The sequence below is a fragment of the Galeopterus variegatus genome, unplaced genomic scaffold, assembly GCF_000696425.1.
Source record: "Galeopterus variegatus unplaced genomic scaffold, G_variegatus-3.0.2 Scaffold24, whole genome shotgun sequence".
In the NCBI taxonomy this organism is placed as follows: domain Eukaryota; kingdom Metazoa; phylum Chordata; class Mammalia; order Dermoptera; family Cynocephalidae; genus Galeopterus; species Galeopterus variegatus.
In genome coordinates, this window is record NW_007726135.1 from 294819 (window position 1) to 314904 (window position 20086).

The 20086-nt window shown below is 51.2% G+C and overlaps 1 protein-coding gene across 1 annotated transcript in view; it reads left to right on the plus strand.

Annotated features, from left to right (window-relative positions):
• The window catches only part of AGO2 (argonaute RISC catalytic component 2), a 49701-nt gene extending 29933 nt beyond the window's left edge, over nt 1–19768 (plus strand). Inside the window, exons 10-18 of the mRNA XM_008568444.1 lie at nt 314–447; nt 1929–2113; nt 3327–3486; nt 7498–7588; nt 10152–10346; nt 12516–12650; nt 16024–16125; nt 18305–18504; nt 18789–19768. Coding sequence (XP_008566666.1) covers nt 314–447; nt 1929–2113; nt 3327–3486; nt 7498–7588; nt 10152–10346; nt 12516–12650; nt 16024–16125; nt 18305–18504; nt 18789–18897 — 1311 coding nt within the window. The 3' untranslated portion in view covers nt 18898–19768. The remainder of the gene's footprint in view (nt 1–313; nt 448–1928; nt 2114–3326; nt 3487–7497; nt 7589–10151; nt 10347–12515; nt 12651–16023; nt 16126–18304; nt 18505–18788) is intronic.
• The last annotated feature ends 318 nt before the right edge of the window (nt 19769–20086 follow it).

The following is a 20086-nucleotide window of genomic DNA, read 5'->3' on the forward strand; positions in this document are numbered from 1 at the left end:
CACCTGCCCGTCCTTCATGCAGCTCTGTCCCCTACCATCCGTTGTCCACTACCCATTCACACCTCCACCCACCCGTCCTTCATCCCATTCATCCCCCGTCCAACTCTCTATCCTCCTGTCTGTCCGCCCATCCTGCCGACATGCGTAGGCTGCCTGCAGGGCGAGGCAGGTCGGTGGGAGACAACCCAAAGGTTACGTTCTTACCCTCAGGAGTCAGTGTTCGTCAGTGGGACCAGCAGTGAGAGTGACAAAGTCCAAGGTCAGAGGGACGCATTTCCCGTTTCTTCTCACTCCAAATTTCTTGCCGTTGCAGAATAAAGCAATTGCCACCCCTGTCCAGGGCGTCTGGGACATGAGGAACAAGCAGTTCCACACGGGCATTGAGATCAAGGTGTGGGCCATCGCGTGCTTTGCCCCCCAGCGCCAGTGCACGGAGGTTCACCTGAAGTAAGCCCGCAGGACGCGGGAGCCACGGGGCGGGGCGGGCCGGTTCCTGTGTTGGGCTGGCACCTTCCCTCTCGGGTGACATTTGTGCCACCCGGCCGGGTGCCCACATTAGGTGAGTACAGGGCACAGCGCAGGCCACACATGAAACATGCCGCCACCTGAAGAACGAGCTTAGAGAGCAGAGGCAGAGGAGAAGACCGGATCCAGTGGACTAAAGTTGTTCTGCACCCACTTTAGCTTCACTTTCTGTGGATGACGGGAGATGGAGAAATGAAGGCAGGGTGGGGAAGGGGCAGTGAGGCAGAGGGGCGTACCTCCTTCAGGCCTCTGCCCTACCCGGAGACCTCACCGGGGTAGGAACCATGCAGCACTGTGGCTCATGCTTTTGTGCCAAACCAACCTAAAAAGGAAATGAAGCTTGTGCTTCCCACCTCTCTGGGGGCAGCAGGGGAGGACCCCCAGGCCTGTGAGGTGGTGCAGCTGGTACCGCTACCATTCCAGCAAGGCACAGCCCTGAGGCTGTGGCGCTGCATGCTGATGCTGAGAGCAAGAGGCCGTCCGTCAGGCTGTCTTCTGTCCAGGCTGGAGGCAGAGTGAGCAGGAAGCTCAGACGGAGGATTTGGGAAGCCACAGTGGGATAGCTGAGAGTCTTGAGCGCTGGGTGACTCCTGGCCCATCTCCTGGCCCTGGTCCCTTCCTCCCATGTCTTTACCTGGAGCTGAATGGAGCTGAGGGAAATTCACGTACAGACAAAAAACAGGCACATGTTGCTTTCACTGTGCCAGCGTGTGGGATATCGAACACTGGCTGGCTAGGTTGGATGGCAGTGTCCTCACACTCACTGCAGAAGGCGACATGATTTTTATTCTTAACCTCCCTGCACACCTGAGCCTCTCAGGGCTGTCCACCACCGGCTGCTGGGGTTACTTTACCTGTGGGTGGTTTTGTTTTCTCTCACGATTATGTCATCCAAGCCCGTTGTACCCACTGGAAAAACTAGGACAAAATCTAACAGGGCAATTAGCTAACTCTGACAAGGCCTGGCTTTCACGTGGGGTGAGCGCTGGCCGTGTTCTGCACCAGAACTCAAGGGCTGCTCAGGCTTGCCAGGTGGATGGCAGCTGCTCTGCACATTGCCTTACAAGGACAGCATCTTGTCACTGCCCACTACAAGTGTCACTGCTGGCAAGGCAATGGGAATGCAATTGAAGTCTGGAGTCTGCTGTTTTATGGTGGCAGAATAGCCACAAGTGACTTCACATGGATGTTTAGCATATTTAACCTTTTTCATGACTTAATGTTTTAGGAGGTGCAGTTTTGGTTTCTGGCTTTGTCCAGGACGTTGTAAAAATGTAGGTTCTGACCTCAGTGAGAGCACCTTTGGCTTCGTCTGACCTGTGCTCTGTGTGCAGGAGCTTCTGGTTGGTCTGTGTTCTGTGCTGCCCGCAGAGCTTCTGAGTGAAAAGAACCTCCTCCTGCAGGTCCTTCACAGAGCAGCTCAGAAAGATCTCCAGAGATGCTGGGATGCCAATCCAGGGCCAGCCATGTTTCTGTAAATATGCCCAGGGGGCAGACAGCGTGGAGCCCATGTTCCGTCACCTGAAGAACACGTATGCCGGCCTGCAGCTGGTAGTGGTCATCCTGCCTGGCAAGACCCCAGTTTATGGTAGGCACCCGACGAGAAATGCATTTGGGGCCTGTCTGTGAGCCTGAGAAAGAAGAGGAGGGTTCTGGTCACTGCCCTGGTCCTGGGAAGCTGTACCCTCAGGTGGAACAGAGCTCAGTGCACGTGTAGGTGTCTTGTCCACCACCAGTTGTGAGCTGGAGGAGCATTCCTTTGTAGCACACAGAGCACACACACCAGGATGCCTCCTGTAACTCCTGCCTGAGACCCAGTCTTCCATTCATAATCTCTGTGCTCACCCCAGAATTCTCTGAAAGTTCATCAGAGTCCTTTATGCCAAAGGGCAGTTGAACAGTCTCCAGCTCAAATGTACTGAGCCTCTGTGGTGGCTTCCCAGCCCCTGAGGAATTCAGAGATAAACCAGACACATCCCCTCTCCCTGCCTCGCGGAAGCTCCCAGGGCAGTGCGAGAGTTGTGTACACAGGCGATTCTGGTACAGAGAGGTCCATGGGAAGTACAGTGGGGACCCAGAGGCTCCCAACGGAGGGAGGGAGGTGGGGATGAGAACCTATGGTGCCCGGGGTGCTGCCACCTGGATTCCTGTCTAGCCAGTGACAGATCCCAGATGTGTGAAAGCCATGCTTCTCCCCTCCACGTTCAATGTCCAAAAAAAGGGAAGAGAAGGGCAGTATTTTTGTCCTATTAATATTGTCCTGGGCATCACTGTTTCCACGAAACAGGGCAGGGAGGGCAGAGCCTGGCCCAGGGAGTGGTTGACCAGTTGATTCGTGAGAGAATCCAGGGATCGAGGGGGTGGGCCTAGATAGCTCTTTGATGTCAGAGTCGCACCTGCCAAGGGTTTGGAGGATGCCAGTGTTTTTATTTTTAACTACTCAAGTGTTTGCCGTAGCCGTGAGAGCTACAAGCAAGAATGCCAACCCCTCCTTCTGAGCCGGGCTCTGCCCTCCCTGCCCTGTGGCCCTGGCATTTAAGTCATTGAAATGGCTATGTTCATAAACTGGAGGAATGAGGTGTAGTCACCCAGCTTTCCTCTGCGTGCCAGTGACCCTGTTCCGTAGGCCACCTGCAGGTAGAGTGGGGCAGGAGCAGCCCAGCAAGGCTGCTGTGGTCGCACACTGGTGCACACCTCTGCAGCTTCAAACAGGGTGGGGCTGTGACAGCTGAGGCCGCCGGGGCCAGTGGGGAGGGGGTGCTCACAAAAGCTGTCCTGTGTGCCCGTTTCATGCCCCGCAGCCGAAGTCAAGCGTGTGGGAGACACGGTGCTAGGGATGGCCACACAGTGTGTGCAGATGAAGAACGTACAAAGAACCACGCCACAGACCCTGTCCAACCTCTGCCTGAAGATCAATGTCAAGCTGGGTGGCGTAAACAACATCCTGCTGCCCCAGGGCAGGTGAGGCCGCCCCTGCGTGCTGTGGGGGGCAGCATGCTGTGGGATCCTGGTTGGGAGGAGGGGGTTCCCCTCATGTGGGCCAAGCACTGTCTTGGACACAGCACATGAAGAAGTCAGGTGTAGATCCCGCTGCTCACAGCCTGTCAGGGACCAGGGGCCCCAGAACAGGGGTTGTGGGGACTGTGCCTCAAATACAGGTGAGCAGGGCAGAGCAGGGGCATGCCTTGAGGGGCCAGGAGACGGCTTCCCTAGTCACCTCCCGGACCACTGGAGCAGCCACTCCCTTGCAGACCAGAGCATACCCCATGCTTCCCATGCGAGCTGGTCACGGATGTGCTTCCTGCTGGGAATGGTGTACTTTGGACTGAGAAGCTTCGTGGAGGAGCTCACTGTTGGCAGGTCCCAGGTTGGGGCCAGGAAGTGTGGCCATGTGTGGGCTGCCAGCCTACCTCAGGGCTGGGGACCAAGGGGGGTGACGGTGCTGCCCCTTCCTTGAGCACTTCCTGAGGCTAGCGTGCAGCCCCGGGTGTTGGAGGGCAGGGCCGAGGTTAGTGTTTGCTCCTCCTCAGAGACTGTCAGCTCTGATGCAGGCAGAAAGAGGTCTCTGTAATGACAGGTGCTGCTGAGGACATTTCATCTTCAAAGATCCCGGCAGTTGTTCTGAGCAAATGACAGAGTGGTGAACACCAGGAATCAGAGTGTTCTTCAGTTGTAGAAGCGGTAATTGGGAAGACTGAAGGCAGTCATTGCGTTGTTCGTTTATTTGGAGAGGAGACATCATTGAGCACCACTGTGTGCAGAGACCTCCAGCCTGCCCAGGGCTACCCTACGGCCTCACCCTGGAGCCAGCAGCAGAATCCCCCGCAGGGCTTGGTAGCCCCAGAGAGTCTGACTCAGGAGGTCTTCTGATGAATTGCTGCACCCTGGAGTCTCTCTTAACTGGGAAGAGTCTGTTGAGTTCATTAAGAGGCACATGGTAATGTGGAAGGGACCTGGGTTTATTGGCAGGCAGTGACCTCGGATACTGGCTGTGCAGTGTGGGCTCTGGCCACCTCACAGCTCAGGGGAAGGAGCACAGACGTGTCAAGCACTGGTTGAGAACCATTCAGTCAGCAGGTTCCGCATTTATTGAGTGCCTACTGTGTGCGAGGAGTTTGGAGCATGAGCAGTGAGCAGAGGGTCCTGAGTCCTAGCCCCCCAGGTGAGACAGCCCACAAATGCATCATGTGACTTCACAGGTGGGCAGCAGCGACATGGCGGCAGGGATAGGAGCTGAGGAGGGTGAGGAGCCAGGGTTTTCTGTGGGGGTCGGGTCTCCTGGAAAAGGTGGCATCTGAGCGCATCACAGGTGCTGAGGCAGCAAACACATGGCCGCTAGTGGGGAGATTATTCCAGGAGAGGACACAGCCCGTGCAAAGACCCTGCAGTGGGAGCCTGCAGCAGTGTTGGGAGCGACCAGAGCAGAGAGGAGATGCAGCCACTGGAGGACCCCCTGGCCTGGATCATCTAAAAGGCTGCTCTGGCTCCATGTGGAGCAGAGGCAAGGAGGCTCCTGTGCATTCAGGCGGAGGTGCTGGTGCCTCGGGTTAGGGTGGCAGCAGGGGATGGAGTGCCCAGTGTCTGGGACATTTTAAAGATAGGGTGATGGAGCTTGTTGACAGGTTGGATTTGGGATGTGAATGAAGGAGAATCAAGGACAGCTCCAGAGCTCTTTGATCCTCGAGAGCTTGTGTCAGTAGCAGAGGAGGAGGCTCAGTGAAGCTTCGCAGCTCAGCAAGGGTACGTGGGACTCTGAGGCTTCCACCGGGCATCCAAGGGAGAGAGTGAGCAGACAGTGGGGAAGGGGAATCTGGTGTCAAGGGGAGTGGAAATTCGGGAATCCTCGGTATACAGGTGGTATCTAAAGGCACGAGTCTGGGGCCGGCCCGGTGGCGCACTGGATAGTGCGCCGCTTGGGAAGCGTGGCGGCGCTCCTGCCCGAGGGTTCGGATCCCACATACAGACCGGTTCCCGCTCACTGGCTGAGCGAGGCGCGGGAGCAACACCGAGGGTTGCGATCCCGTTGCCGGTCCCCGGTCCGGTACAGGGGCAACACTGAGGGTTGCGATCCGTTGCCGGACACGGAAAAAAACAAAAAAAAAAAAAAAAAAAAAAAAAGGCACGAGTCTGGATGAGATCCCTTGGGGCAAGTATAGACAGGGGAGTCTGAGTTCTGATCCCTGGGGAAATCCAGGGTTCGAAGGCCATGGAGGTGGGAAGGACCCAGCAGTAGAGACAGGTGGAGAAGCCAGGGAGAGGTGCTAAACCACCAGGCAGGGTGACCTTGGAGAGAGCCTTGTTGACATGGCAGCATGCAGTCTGACTGGAAGGGTCTAGGAGCTGGGAATGGCAGTGACAGGTTTAGCAAATTCAGGGAGCCATGCCGTGAGACGTGCGGGGGAAATGAGGGATCTGGGTGCAAGCACGGCCATGGGCAGCCATGGTTGCTTGTTTAAGATGAGGCCCACCTGCATGTGTGAATCCTGGAAATGGGTTTGCAGACGAGGGGACAGTGCCCAGGGCCGTGTGCAAGTCCCTACAGGGTTCGCCTTGCCTCTGACTGCCCCTGCTTCTTGTGCAGCAGGGGAGAGTGTGGCCAGGTAGGCAGCAGAGGCTTCAGGTGGGTGGCCAGTAGGACTGAGACAAAGTCCACGTCATGGCCATAGGGTGCGTGCTCTTCTCCAAGCTGTTGATCTCCACGTGAACGGTAGCGGTGGTGACGGTGATAATGCACGTAGTGCCTGTGCCTTAGAAAGAAGTGGCAGCAGCTGCCGGATGCCTGCCGGGCACCCCAGAGGTGCCAGCGCACAGTCCCCCAGGGAGAAGAACCCCTGGCTGTGATTGGAGCCACACGGGAGATTGGATGGGGCACTCCTTTCCCTCTTACTGCCTCCATGCAGAGGGGTGGGCACCTCCTAATAAGGGTAGTGGGCTGGCATTTGCAGCTGGCACAGGTGTTAATGGCATTCCTTGAGGCTGCTGTCTGGTGGGAATCCTACCAAGGTCACTTCCCAAAGCCAAGGTGAGCCTTATTGCCAGGATGCAGGATGGTGCATAGCAGACTCATTCGAACTGGGCTCCTGAACCCCATGCAGAGCCATCCAGGCCACCAGGCAGCTGCTTGAGTGTGAAGCCATCTTGCACTGAGGGGCATAGCCCTCAGCTAGCACCATGGCTGCATTTGACTTAGCCTGTCACACAGAGAACCTTGTTCAGTAAGTCCTGCTTCTAGAAATAGGCACATTTAATAGTTGATACCGCTGCAAAAGTAACCAAGAAATGGGGACACCCTTCCTGATCCCCGACTTTTTCACCCAAGTGGGCAAAGGACCACAGCACAGTCCGAAGGACACTCATTGGCATCTCCATGACTGCTGTGCATGCCACCCCCTCAGGGAGTGAGGTCTCCACTGGGGTGGTTTTGCCCCCCCCAGGGAATGTGTGGCAATATCTGGAGACACTTTTGGGTGTTGGGACTTAAGAGGGGTGGTCCTGGCATCTAGTGGGGGAAAGGCAGAGATGCTGCTGAAGCTCCTTCAGTGCTCAGGACGGCCCGTGCCCCGAAAGGACTGATGGGGCCCCAGCATCAGCTGCGTGAAGGTGAGATGCCCTGGCATTAAGGGTAGCTCCAAGTTGAAGGTTGAGTAAGAAACCATGGGACTTATTTTCTTTTCATGTCTTTATTTTGGAAATTTTCAAGTATGTACAGAGGTAGGAGGTATGGATCAATGAACCCGTCCATGCCTGGCCAGATCTGTCTGGGATATACTGCACCCACCCTGGGCTGCTCTGAAGCAGACTTCAGACCTTGTGCTATTTTGTCTATATGTGTTATTAGAAGATAAAGATTCTTTTCAGAAGCATAACCACTGTGCTCTTATGACCCCCAGAAGGGAACAGTGGTACTGAAGGTCGCCAGAGGTCCCGGCCATGTCCTGGGCCTTGGCCTCTGATGCCTGATTCCCTCTGCAGGCCTCCAGTGTTCCAGCAGCCAGTCATCTTCCTGGGGGCAGATGTTACTCACCCACCTGCTGGGGATGGGAAGAAACCTTCAATCGCTGCCGTGAGTGTCCTGCTTCCCCTGAGCCCTCTGTTGGCAACATGCCCCTCTGTGCAAGGCCCTCAGCCCTCCCAGGGTGCCTGTGGGGAGGAGGCATGGTCCCCTGCATGGCCAGGGTTTCTTCCTGAAAGGCATGGAGGTTTACTAAACTGCCCAGTTGGTGAAATCAGGGTCTTACATCAAGTCCGTGTTTGGAAGGGACACTAACAATGACATAAAACAAGTTCTAAGAAGCAGGCAGAGCTATGTGAGTTGGCAGTGTCGAGAAAATCCAAAATCAAACCAAGCCAGGTCTGTTGGCATGAAAAGCCTGCCGTTAGGTGATCTTGTCCTCACCGGCAGCTCAGGCAATACCCAATAACTTCCCCTGCAGGGAAGGTACTGAGCCTCATTTTGAATATTTTCTGTTTTTCATTATAAAATGCTAAAAAGTGCATGAACTGACTTCAGACATAGTACTGTTCCTCCACTTACTTTTGTGGGTGTTATTGAGGTGGGAGGTGGTGGCCCTTGGTTTCACAGATGGTCACTGTACTGAGGGTGTTGCTTTGCACCTGGCCGCTGCCCACTCCTTAGAGGGTTGGGCATCAGCTGCACCTGCTCAGGCGCCACACTGATTGTTCTCAGGAGGGGGCAGTGTAATTGTAGCTGTGACCTTTTGTGTGAAAGGACTGAACCAAACCATTCACTCTCAGTAGTGTGGGTCTTGAGTTTTACAATACAGAGAGCAAAGGTTTTTACCTGAAAATCGTCTTTGACCGGAGACCACAGTGTTCTGTAGCTGATTTAGATAAGAGGAGGGAAGCAAGCATCAGATTTTTTCTTTCCTCCTGGTCATTTTTCTGAAACCCCCACTAGTGCCTTTGTGCATGTGTGTAAATCGTACTGGGGTACCCTGGCCTCCCTGGCAGAAGCACCTCCAAGAGAAGTGCTGTACTGCTGGGTGGAAATTGGAACCCTAAGCCCCTGCATGTTGGGGCCTGGCGGGCTGGTTACAGCTTCGGGTGTGGGGGACCCAGTGCCCTGCACTGAGCAGGAAACACCGGCTCTGCTCTGATCCTGAACCTCAGACAGGCTCAGGCTGTATTGTCTGCTGTTTTTCTTGGGCAGTTGATCTTAACCTTCCTGAACTTTCTCGTGTGTAAATGGGGAGACTGACATCGACCTCCTGAGATTGTTATGAAATGATGTAGTTAAGTCCCTGGCATTGTGCCTGGCACACAGTAGGTGCTCAGAAAGTGCTGACATTATTTGATGAGTCTGGAGGGAGTGTGGGACAGGATAATCTCTCTGGGACATGAGGGAGCCAGATGAGCTACACTAGGTGGAGGAAACCAATGTATGCCGTGTGCTCCAATGTCATTCAGGGACAGCGATTCCTTTATTAAGTAAACTTAGCCCAGTAATCACAGTCCCACCCCTGCCTGTATGTACAGCATTTCTCACTTTCCAGGGTATTTTTCAGACCTTTTCTCATTTGATCAGTGAAGGACAGCCCAGCAGATCATCGTGGTATAGCCGTGCTCTGGTTTGCAGATGAGCCAGCATTATTCAGAGAGGAGCCTGCCCGGCCAGGTGTCAGCCCCAGCTTGTGGCACAGCACTCTTGCCTGTTCCTTCTCACCTGGTCCCTGTTAGCTTTTGTTTTTCTGGACAGTTGTTATGTAGCACTGAACCATATCTCTGGTTTTTAGAGGCCTAGACTATTTTTTTGCAGGTTTTCAAGAACAGAAAATTCTGTGTTTATCTCCTATCCCCACAATTCTCAATCAATAGGATCAGTTTTCTGTTTATGTTAATGTATTTCTGTTTATATACCAACTACAGATATTTCAGAATCTACTTATTTTTCTCCCGGTTTGAGAGCAAAATTGTAGCCCAAGGCAGGACAGAAGAGTGGAGAATGTGGGGGAATTAACTTGGGAAAAAGCTGTGCTGTAGGATTTCCAACACAGGCACACTGTGAAGAAACAGTTCCTATTTTTCAGTGACATGAAAGGTTTTTTCCCTTCATGAATTTAAGGAACTAGCTTCCCCCGGAAGGAAGGCTCTAGTTGATCCCTTTGCAGGGAGGAGCTGATTGTCCCCATCCCCTGCAGAAGACCACCGTGTCACCATGGGCTCACTCACCTTGCCCTCAGCTGGCCAGCCCCTTCAGACGACCACCTATATACGGCAGCTCATCTTTGGGATGCTTCACTGTTCCTAGGGCCAAAATCTGGGGATATTGTGTATCGATATGCAAATGGCTTCTTTGGAAAAATAATTTGCCTTAAAAACTAGGGACACTGTCCCATCACCAGTTGCTTTCTTTGGACTGATAATGAGATACATCTGATCATAAGCAGAATAAGTCTTTGAATAATCGTCTAGTTTTTATCATGTACCTTGAGACAAACTTGGTTTTTTAGAACATGTTTATAAACACTGTTGCCAGTTGTGCAAAGAAAGCAGGAGGGCAGGGAGTGCCCCCGCCCCGGCCATGCATGAGGGCCCGGCCTCTCTCCAGCCGCCAGTGGAGGGGGCTGTGGGGGCCTCATGGCAGTGCTCAGTGCCTCTCCCCGCAGGTCGTAGGCAGCATGGACGCCCACCCCAACCGCTACTGTGCCACAGTGCGCGTGCAGCAGCACCGGCAGGAGATCATCCAGGACCTGGCGGCCATGGTGCGTGAGCTGCTCATCCAGTTCTACAAGTCCACGCGCTTCAAGCCCACCCGCATCATCTTCTACCGCGACGGTGTCTCTGAAGGGCAGTTCCAGCAGGTCAGCACCTCCACGTATTCTCCCTCCCCGCTTCTCAAATGTCTTTCATTCACATGGCTGTGCGGCAGAATCGCTTCCTGCCCCAGGGTTGACCTGGTCGCGAGGAGGCAGGTGGGTTGGGGAGGAGACTGAACACAGACTGTCTGCATTGGCCTGGGGCAGGACAAAGAAAGAGGAGGACAGATGGTGTGGGCTTGGGGACTGAGGAGTGTGGGGAGAGGTTTGCATCTGGCCCAGGACAGACTTAGCAGTGCAGCATGCGGTCTGTTGCTCTCTGAGTGTCCAGGCTATGCCTCGGAGGCTGTGGAGCATGTTTGCGGGCAGGGACCTTGTCCTGTCTGGGGACACCTATCCGTGGTGAGGGGTGCAGGTAGGGAGCACAGAGGCAGGCTGAGAGCTGTGGGCCAGGAGGAGGGATGGGCGAGAGCTCTTGCAAAGGTGGAGTCGATGGGACCTGGTCACTGTTTGATGTGGAGACGGGTGGGCCACGCCTGGGTCACTGCCTGGTCTGGAAGGTCGGGGGAGTTATCGCAGACGAGGGCGAGTGAGGGGGAGGGGAGTCTCGTTGTTCTCTTGGGTTAAGCACCTGCAGCACCTCCAGGTCACAGTGACTTGTGGGAAGTAACAAATCCAACCTGGCCTGGAACTCAGAGGATGGACTACCCCAACGTTTCTCCACTGGTGAGGACTGACTCTGCCTCTGCCTCTCTGCACTTCCCAGCAGGTGCTTCGTTGGGAGGTGTGAGCTGGGAAGGTATAAGTAAGCCTTGGGGGCCCATCCCTGGTGCTGGGGGAGACCCATCCAAGTGGGGACACATCTTCGATGGCTGCTGTGGTGCATTTCATAGGTCCTGGGTGCTCAAGAACCTCCTGCCTTGATCAGCAGGCATGTAACGTGGTTGGCACATGACAGGGCACAAATATGTTTGCCTCCCTGGGCCAGAGTGGAAGCAGTGGCCCATCCTCCTGAGGACCATGGCCTCCTGGGTGAACAGATCATTGCTCCTTGACCAGCTGGCGCTTCCTAGCCAGAGCCTCTGGTTCTGAGCTTCTGCAGTAGCCTGGGCTGGCAGCCCTGTGCTGTGCCCTCTCAGTGCAAAGTGCAGCCTTCAGGGCCCGATTCAGCTGCACCTCCTGGATGGAACCTCTGGGTTCCCTGCAGTAGGAAATGTTCTCCTCTCTTCCAAGCTCCCAGCCGTTCGTCCTGTGTCACAGCCCTCCCCGTTAGAGAGGAGGGTATCTGCCTCTCTCTGTTCCTACCACCCTGTGAACATGTTCATCATCATGCAGAGTCACCACCACTGGGTTTTCTGAACCCAGACCCCAAGACATATTTTTGAGACATTGTTACAGTATTTCATTAGAACGGTTGCTGAATATCTAAGGTGTGCGGCCTCGGCCTTCGTCACACTGGGGTGGGTTGTTTACCACTTGCCTCGGCCTTTGTCACACTGGGCGGGTTGTTTACCACTTGCCTCGGCCTTCATCACACTGGGGTGGGTTGTTTGCCACTTGCCTTTGAACAAAGACGGTGAGAACAGTGGCTCTCTGTGTCCTTTGGGTGCTACATGCCTGGTACTTATGTGCCACGTTGCTTTTAATCTTCACATCAAGCCTGAGAGGTAGGATATTTCCATTTTAAAAACGGAAGAATTGGAGATGTGTGTACGTGGCTTTTCTAAAGCCACACGACTAGCTGGTGGTAGAGCCTGGATTCAAACTGAGGTCTGACTTGTAGGACAGTGTTTTTCTATTTGATCCTTCCCCTCCTCTCCATTAAAAAAAACTTAATGAATGGCTGTTGAATTGATTTATTCCTGTGTGTCTCCCTTAGCACTAAGTCTCATTACTTACTCCTGTGTGTGGTGGGTGCCATGTATTGAACACTTAGAACATTCTAGATACTGTGCTAAGCAGTTTCATGCATTATCTAATTTAAACCGTGTAAGCATGAAACCTGGGTATCATCTCCATTATACTTACATAGGTGTGAAAACAGGCTCATAAGGGCAAAGTCACACATCTGATAACAAGCTAGTGGAACTAGGAGACTTGATCGCAAGTGTTTGTTAAAGGATACATATCAAGGGATTTATTTTAAGGTAGCAAGAGATCTTCAAAATGTACGAATCCTCAAGCATGCTGTCTCTCCCTACTCCTTGCCCTCAGGTTCTGCACCACGAGCTGCTGGCCATCCGCGAGGCCTGTATCAAGCTGGAGAAGGACTACCAGCCAGGAATCACCTTCATCGTGGTGCAGAAGAGGCATCATACCCGCCTCTTCTGCACCGACAAGAATGAGCGGGTGAGCTTCCTCACGACCCGCCGCACGGTGTGCGGGCTTGGGGCTGGCAGGCCAGGCTGAACGTGGGTTGTTTAAGAGTCAAGGGGCTTCTTTCCCCTCCATCCTGCACCCTGAGCCACACCCCAGAGTCCCTACTGGCCACTCGCTGCTGCTGTCCCATGTTCTCAGGACACTCCATCCCCCAAGGCACTTCATGGGGACCCAGCCTTAGGCTTCAGAGAAGGGCTTTCCTTGGTTTGGTGAGAAATCTTAATTTATAAATCTCATAGGTCTGGGACAGGAGATGTCTTTTGTCCACCCACTTACCAAAAGAGGTAGCTCTGAAAAAGAACCAGTCAGAAACCATGACAGTGGACTACACAGTTGTGAGAATTTGGTAGAACAAGGCAGTAAACGGGGGATCCCTCGGGGGTTGTGCTGGAAATGCTGGAAGGTGGTTCCGAGGAGCCATTTAGCAATCTGGAGAGGAGTTAAAAGATAGCCGAGTTAAGGCTCCACAGTTCATCCCATAGGTGTTCCAGAATCAGAATAATGAGGATGGGCAAGAAGCAAGACTTGTAGATTTAACAGCTGAGAATTCTACACAAAGAAAGACAGGAGTCCTCAGGTTAAAAGTGTACCAGTATAAGTAACAAGAAATTCACAACTAGACACATTGACCTATAGCCACACAACATCAAGGTCGCTGCCTAAGCACAGAGACACTGCCCAGATAGGAGAGACCACAGGCCGACACCAGCAGACCTCATACTGGGCCTAGGAGGGCCAGAAGGCAGTGGGTTCATGGCCACCCATCACCGGAGGAAGGGAGCTGCAGCTGAGAGTGCGTCTCCCTGCTGCCTGTCCAGAGCAAGGACACCGTGAGCACAGAGTCTGTAAAAGGAAGGTGAGGTGGAAGTTGAGGGTTATAATCAGAAAGAGATACTTTCCCACGGTGAGAGGAGTGATTCACCGAGAAGGTACAGCAGCTATGAGACTGAATGTACCTAACACCATGACCTAAAATTATATAAAGAAAGAAAGAGTAAAGCGAAACTAACAGAATTCCAAGGAGAGGGCTGGCCAATTAGAGCTGATGGCACCAAGGTCCAGGTTCGACCCCTGTCGTGGCCAGCTGCCAGGAAAACCCACAACCCCAGCCCACTCCCCAAAAAAACTTTCAAGGAGAAATTGATAGACCCACCATTGAAGAGGGATATTTTAACACACCTCTTAGAAACTGAAACAGACAAAAATGAGTAAAATCTAAGCACCCGAAGAGTGAAATGAACAAGCCAGGCCTAATAGTAGAGTCCTGCACACAGCTGAATTCACATGGAAGGGCTATAAAGGTTGTCTCCTACCAGGACAAAGGGGAAGCCTCAGGAGATTTCCAAACCTCAGTCTTGTATAAGTCATACGTTTTTATCATCATATAATTAAATTTCAAATCAGTGGTAGAAACAAAGTTTAAAAATGCTTGAAACTTTCCACTTCTAACTCATGGATCTTCATATAATTATATTTCAAATCAGTGGTAGAAACAAAGTTTAAGAATGCTTGAAACTTTCAGTCCACTTCTTTTTTTTTTTTTTTAAAGATGACCAGTAAGGGTTGTGGGTGCTGTGGTTAAGGTTGCAGGGTCTGGAGAAAGAAGGCGTGGGCTCAAATCCAGCCCCTGCACGTAATGGCCACTGGACCATGGATGTCTACTTAGCCGTGCACTTCTCTTGTACCACCTTCAGAAGGATTGACTAAGTTAACACATGCAAAGCACTTAGCCCAGCCCCCAGCCCAGAGTAAATGCATTATTTTGAAGAAAACTGTCATATGCTGTTGATGGAAGTACAAACTGATAACGAACTTGGGATGCAGTTTGGAAATTCTAGGGATCTATCCTGAAGAAACTCACATGCCTCTGTATAAGGAGACACATATATAAGAATATTTATGGCAGCATTGTTTGTAGTAACAAAAAATTTAAAATTATCTAAGTGTCCACTAACAGCAGAATAGATTGTGATGCATTTTATATTGGCGTTCTATGCAGCAATGAAAATTAATAAACTGCATCTATCAAATGGATACATCTTGGAATTATAATATGAGCAAGAACAGTAAGTAGCAGAACAGGCATATGTGATACGTGCATACAGTTTTAAAGTCTGCAAAGCAATAAAGTACATCACTAATGGATACTTGAACATGTAGAAAGAATATAAAAGTATGTATACAAAGAATAAAGTATGTATTCGAGATTCCACCAGGGATGGGAAGAGGGGGAATAGGATCTAGATAGAGATGCAAGGGGGCACCACCACTTCCAAATATTTTATTTCTTTGAAAAATCTGAAGGTTAAAAAAAAAAAGGTTGGCAAGAAGTAAAATAATAAATCTAAAGATGCAAAGGGGATACACTGGAGATTCTCTTCTGTGTGTGTATTTAGAATATTGTAGCACTAAGAAAACTCAGTGACTCTGGCAGCTGATGTGGGTAGGGTATGTGGGGTGTGCGGCTTTGCTGCTGCTGCAGTATAAACAGGGTCTTTGCTGTCTTTTTAATCCAAGCTTGTAAACATGTAATTAGAATATTTAATAATTATATTTATTGCCCATCCTCCTCCCCCAAGCTTCTGGGACAGTCTCTGATGAAGCCACCCCATTGTCTTGGGTGGTAGCAATGAGCCACCAGAAAGTCTAGTGGCTCCTGGCAGCATTTGGGGCTTCCTAGCTCCTCCACCCTGAATATTGTATGTATTTGTGCTCAATGATTGCCCATTAAGTGTCCATCGCCAGTGTAGCTTTAGATTTGTATGTCAGTGACACTTTCCATCTTGACCCAAGTCAAAATAGCGCCAGCAATAATGAAGAACCCTTAAAGTATTAGGTTCAGATTCCTCAGTAAAGAGGAAAGACTGTATTTAACTCATGGGCCATTAGGAGATCAGGTAAAAATAAAAATAACCCCAACCCAAACAGAATATTAACTAATTCAATTTCAGTTGTTCCTACAGTCAAGTGTCACTTAATGACAGAAATATGTTCTGAAAATGCATTGTTAGGTGACTCGGTCATTCTGCAATCATCACAGAGCTTACTTATGCAAACCTACATGGTACAGCCTACGGCACACCCAGGCTGTGTGGTACAGCCACCATAATCCTACAGGTTCACCGTGGTATGGGTGGTCCATCGTTGATTGAAATGTCATCGTGTGGCACGTGACTATACTTGTTAAATTTTAATACTATTTCACTGAGCAAATATACTAACCATTTTAAAGCTGTCAAAGTAGGGTAGCCTCTGGCTGGAGCAGGCGGTGCAGGTGTGGTCCTCTGCTTGCTCTGCTTTGTGGCTCCTGGCCATGTCTAATGAGATTCCTATGTTGCCCAAGGTTGGGAAAAGTGGAAACATTCCAGCAGGCACTACTGTGGACACGAAAATCACCCACCCGACCGAGTTTGACTTCTACCTGTGTAGTCACGCTGGCATCCAGGTAAGGACAGGGGTCCCTTTGGACAGGGTCAGATGGCTGCGATGTTATGCACACATTCAGCAAACACTTGCACTATGGTCAGCTCATGGGATGTGGTGTGAGTGGCACAGACAGGGCTCCAGGCCATGTCAGACACTGGGGAGGAAGGAATCTCTAGGGTTCTGGGGCGGTGGGTGGTCAGCAGGGGCTTCATTTTAGATAAGATGAGGTCCAGGCAGAAGTGCCAAGGCCAGGGCACTTGTAGCGGACGAAGGGTATCATTGTGGCTGGAACTTAGTGAGCTACAAGATGAGATCTGAGCAGTAACAAGACAACTAGAGCTGCCGCGGTAGGGGAAGCAGACAGGGCAGCCCCAGGAAGCTGCTGCAGTGGGGCTGGGGTGCAGAGTGGGGACATGGCATCAGTGCACGTGGTCAGCCCTGCAGTGCCCTCCACGAGCAATCACTGGCTGAGGCCAGGCTTCAGCTGGGTGCTGGACGCACAGACAAGGTCAACACGTGGCTCGTTGTCCCCTTGGTGCTCTCCTGGGCTCCCTCTGGCCACAGGCGATTCTGCATGAATGTTGCCACCACAGAAGTGCCATGTCCCTCGTAGGGCTGATCCCCCCGACCCTGCAGAGCCAGCACCCTGGGACATAAGAAACCTTCATCATGTGCCGGACATGCATTCAGAGCACTTGATCACAGAGGGGCTTTTGATTTTCACAGTATAAGTAAAGACAAATATCTTCACCAAAAGGGTTTGAACCTAACATCTGAGAATTCTCTATGAACTATGTGCTTTGAGTATTCCATGGGAAATATTTAAATCCCCACATCACTCACATCACCCATGGCTAGAGAATGGGGCTTGGCCTGCGGGCAGTTCAAGCCTGCAGCCCGTTTTGGTACAGCCTGAGAGCTGAGAATGGATCTTACGTTTTTGAAAGTTTCAAAAGAAAAAAAGAATATGCAATAGAGAGCATGAAGGTTTTTACTCTATTTCTACCAAGAGGTGTAGATCGTCTGGCCCAGTTGTAAAGAGCCTCATGGTGGCGGCTGTGTGCCCACTCACATTCCCTCCTCCCCTTTCTCCCATCTTCTTTCCTGGTGGGGGAAGCCCTCATCTCAGCCCCTGCATGCATTTTCTGCCCCAGAACTTTCTCTGGGGGAAACTTCCCTGGTGAGACAGCTGAGACTGGCACACAGAAGGGCCTGGCATGGCCAGGGCTGTGTTGGCAGTGTGGGTCTGGTGGCAGACCCATGTAGGCAAGTACCCTCTGCCTTCGGGCCCCTGTGACAGCCGCTGGTTACATGCCAGGAACAGGTGCAGGGATGTGTGTGCAGTGGTTCATTGCGGACAAGAGCGTTCTGCCACCCCCATGTTGCCCAGGGCCTTGACGTGAGCTGGCCAGTGGACAGGGCCGGAAGAGGTGGAAGGACCTCGAGGCCAGCAGGTGGAACAGGAGGTGCGGCGGGTGGGGGTGACAGAAAGGTCTTCACAGGAGCCGCCTCCTGCAGTTGTTAACCGCTGGGGATGCCCTGTGCAGAGGACCCAGCCCGCTGCTTTCATTGTTAAAGATTTCAAACTACAAAAAGTACGTAAAATAGTACTCAGGTTTCAACTCCCATTTTAAAAATGTTGTTATTGGTATGGAACTTTGTTGGAGATTTTTTTCTTCCCATTATAAGTATAGCATTGTAGAAGACCTAATGTCACAGTCTTCAATATGGCCATTTTTAATGTTGCTTTGTATCTTCGTTATGATTTTTCTATGTGTAAATAAAGAGTGTACAGTTTGTATTTTACAGGTTTTTTTCTTCCCATTATAAGTATAGCATTGTAGAAGACCTAATGTCACAGTCTTCAATATGACCATTTTTAATGTTGCTTTGTATCTTCGTTATGATTTTTCTATGTGTAAATAAAGAGTGTACAGTTTGTATTTTACAGGTACGGGGCCATTTAATATATATGGTTCTGGAGCATTTTTAATAATAAATACAGTATAAATATCTTCTTATTAAATATTCTTCCACAGTATCCTTTATAGAAGGTATACAGCTCAGTTGGTTAGAGCACAGCCTTATAACACCAAGGTCATGGGGTTGGATCCCCGTAAAGGCCAGCTGCCAAAAACAAACAAATCATAGAGGTTTTACAGCGAGTCTGACTATCCGACCCTCCGATCTGCTTTTAGGGGACAAGCAGGCCTTCCCACTATCATGTCCTTTGGGATGACAATCGTTTCTCTTCCGATGAGCTACAGATTCTAACCTACCAGCTGTGTCACACCTACGTGCGCTGCACACGTTCTGTGTCCATCCCAGCGCCAGCATACTATGCTCACCTGGTGGCCTTCCGGGCCAGGTACCACCTGGTGGATAAAGAACATGACAGGTGAGTGTCACGCCAGGCTGGAGGTCACAGCAGGGGTTGTATTTGACACAGGCATCAGCAGCTGCTTTTCCAGAATGGGAAGTGGTCAGGCCACAGCAGTGGAGCTGACTGTGACATGGACACCCCTGACTGCTAGTGTTAGCTGCGTGGCCAGAAGCACATCACTCCCTGTTGCCCTCCCCAGGTGTCTGGTGTATTGTCCTGACCTAGTTATCAGTGCGCTGCCTTGTGATGCCTTAAAGGCTGCGTTCATTATCTCCCTCCCACCCCCCTTGTCCCTGCAGTGCTGAAGGAAGCCATACCTCTGGGCAGAGTAACGGGCGAGACCACCAGGCACTGGCCAAGGCAGTCCAGGTTCATCAGGACACGCTGCGCACCATGTACTTTGCTTGACATGTTTTAGTGTTTAGCGATTGTATACCGAGTTGGATTCACATGAGACCAGCTACACTCAGACCAACAGATGCCCAGCCCTTCCGTGACAGCCAGCATCGACCATGAGACGACATCGATCTTATCCATTCTCTGGAATGCCTTCCGTCCTAGATTTCAGACTTGGATTTTGTACTGCAGACCTGTATGAGGCCCACTTGTCGTAGGAAGTGTGGTTTGCCAAAATCTGTACGCTGCTTATTAAAATAGAGTCCCGTGTTTCCTAAAATCTCCTAAAACCAGTCTATGAACTCAGGGCTTTAAAACATTTTTAATTTATTTGGTCATTCAATTTACTTGTTTTTAAACATGATTCTCTATGAAATTGATGGGCTCGAACTAGTTGTGCGCGTTCTCTGAGAGCGAAAGCAACACAAAACACGATGTGGTTTTAAAGCCTTGAACCTTCTAAGGTTGTCACCAAGTTCATTTCCAAGTAATGCTCGTGTGCTCCCGCTGTGGCTTACACAAGCTCTTTGGGACCGAGGGCAGGTGGCCCTGTCAGGGTGTCCAGGGGTCTCCGTCTGTCTGCCACTGCGCCTTTCACTCAGCCTGAACTAGGAGTGGTGGCAGGAGACGGGCCACAGCGTTTGAAGCATTCACGGGTCCAGAGAGATTGGCAGACAAGTGCCATTTTAGTAAAAATTTATTTAAAAAAGAAAAAAGACAATATACCGACAGTCTAATCATAAGATTTGTCCTATAGGACTGTGACATTTATTTTCCAAAGTTTCTAAAGAATACGGGTCTGTGGTGATAAATACAGTACAATCCTTTTTCACTGTTATGTCTTTAATGTAAGAGAAAAAATATATATATCTGGTTTGCAGTATTAATGTGATAGATGCTGTTTTTCATTTTATTGATTATGGGGTGCTTCTTGTGATCTGTTTAGCATATCAGGAGTGTTTTGGAGCCTGGAGATTGGACCACCTCTTGTGGTTCTTAGTGCTACGTACAGGAATATGCAACTGACTCAATGTGACAGTGATCCGCCTCCCCCAGTGTAGAGTGTATAGCCTGTACCTTCAGAAGGACGAGTGTGCTCCCGCGGTCACTCGCTGCCCTCCCTGCCGCCTCCTCCCCACGTGTCGCTCAGCTGAAGAAGCACAAATGGGATTTATTTATTCTTCCATTGCTGGGAAACAAG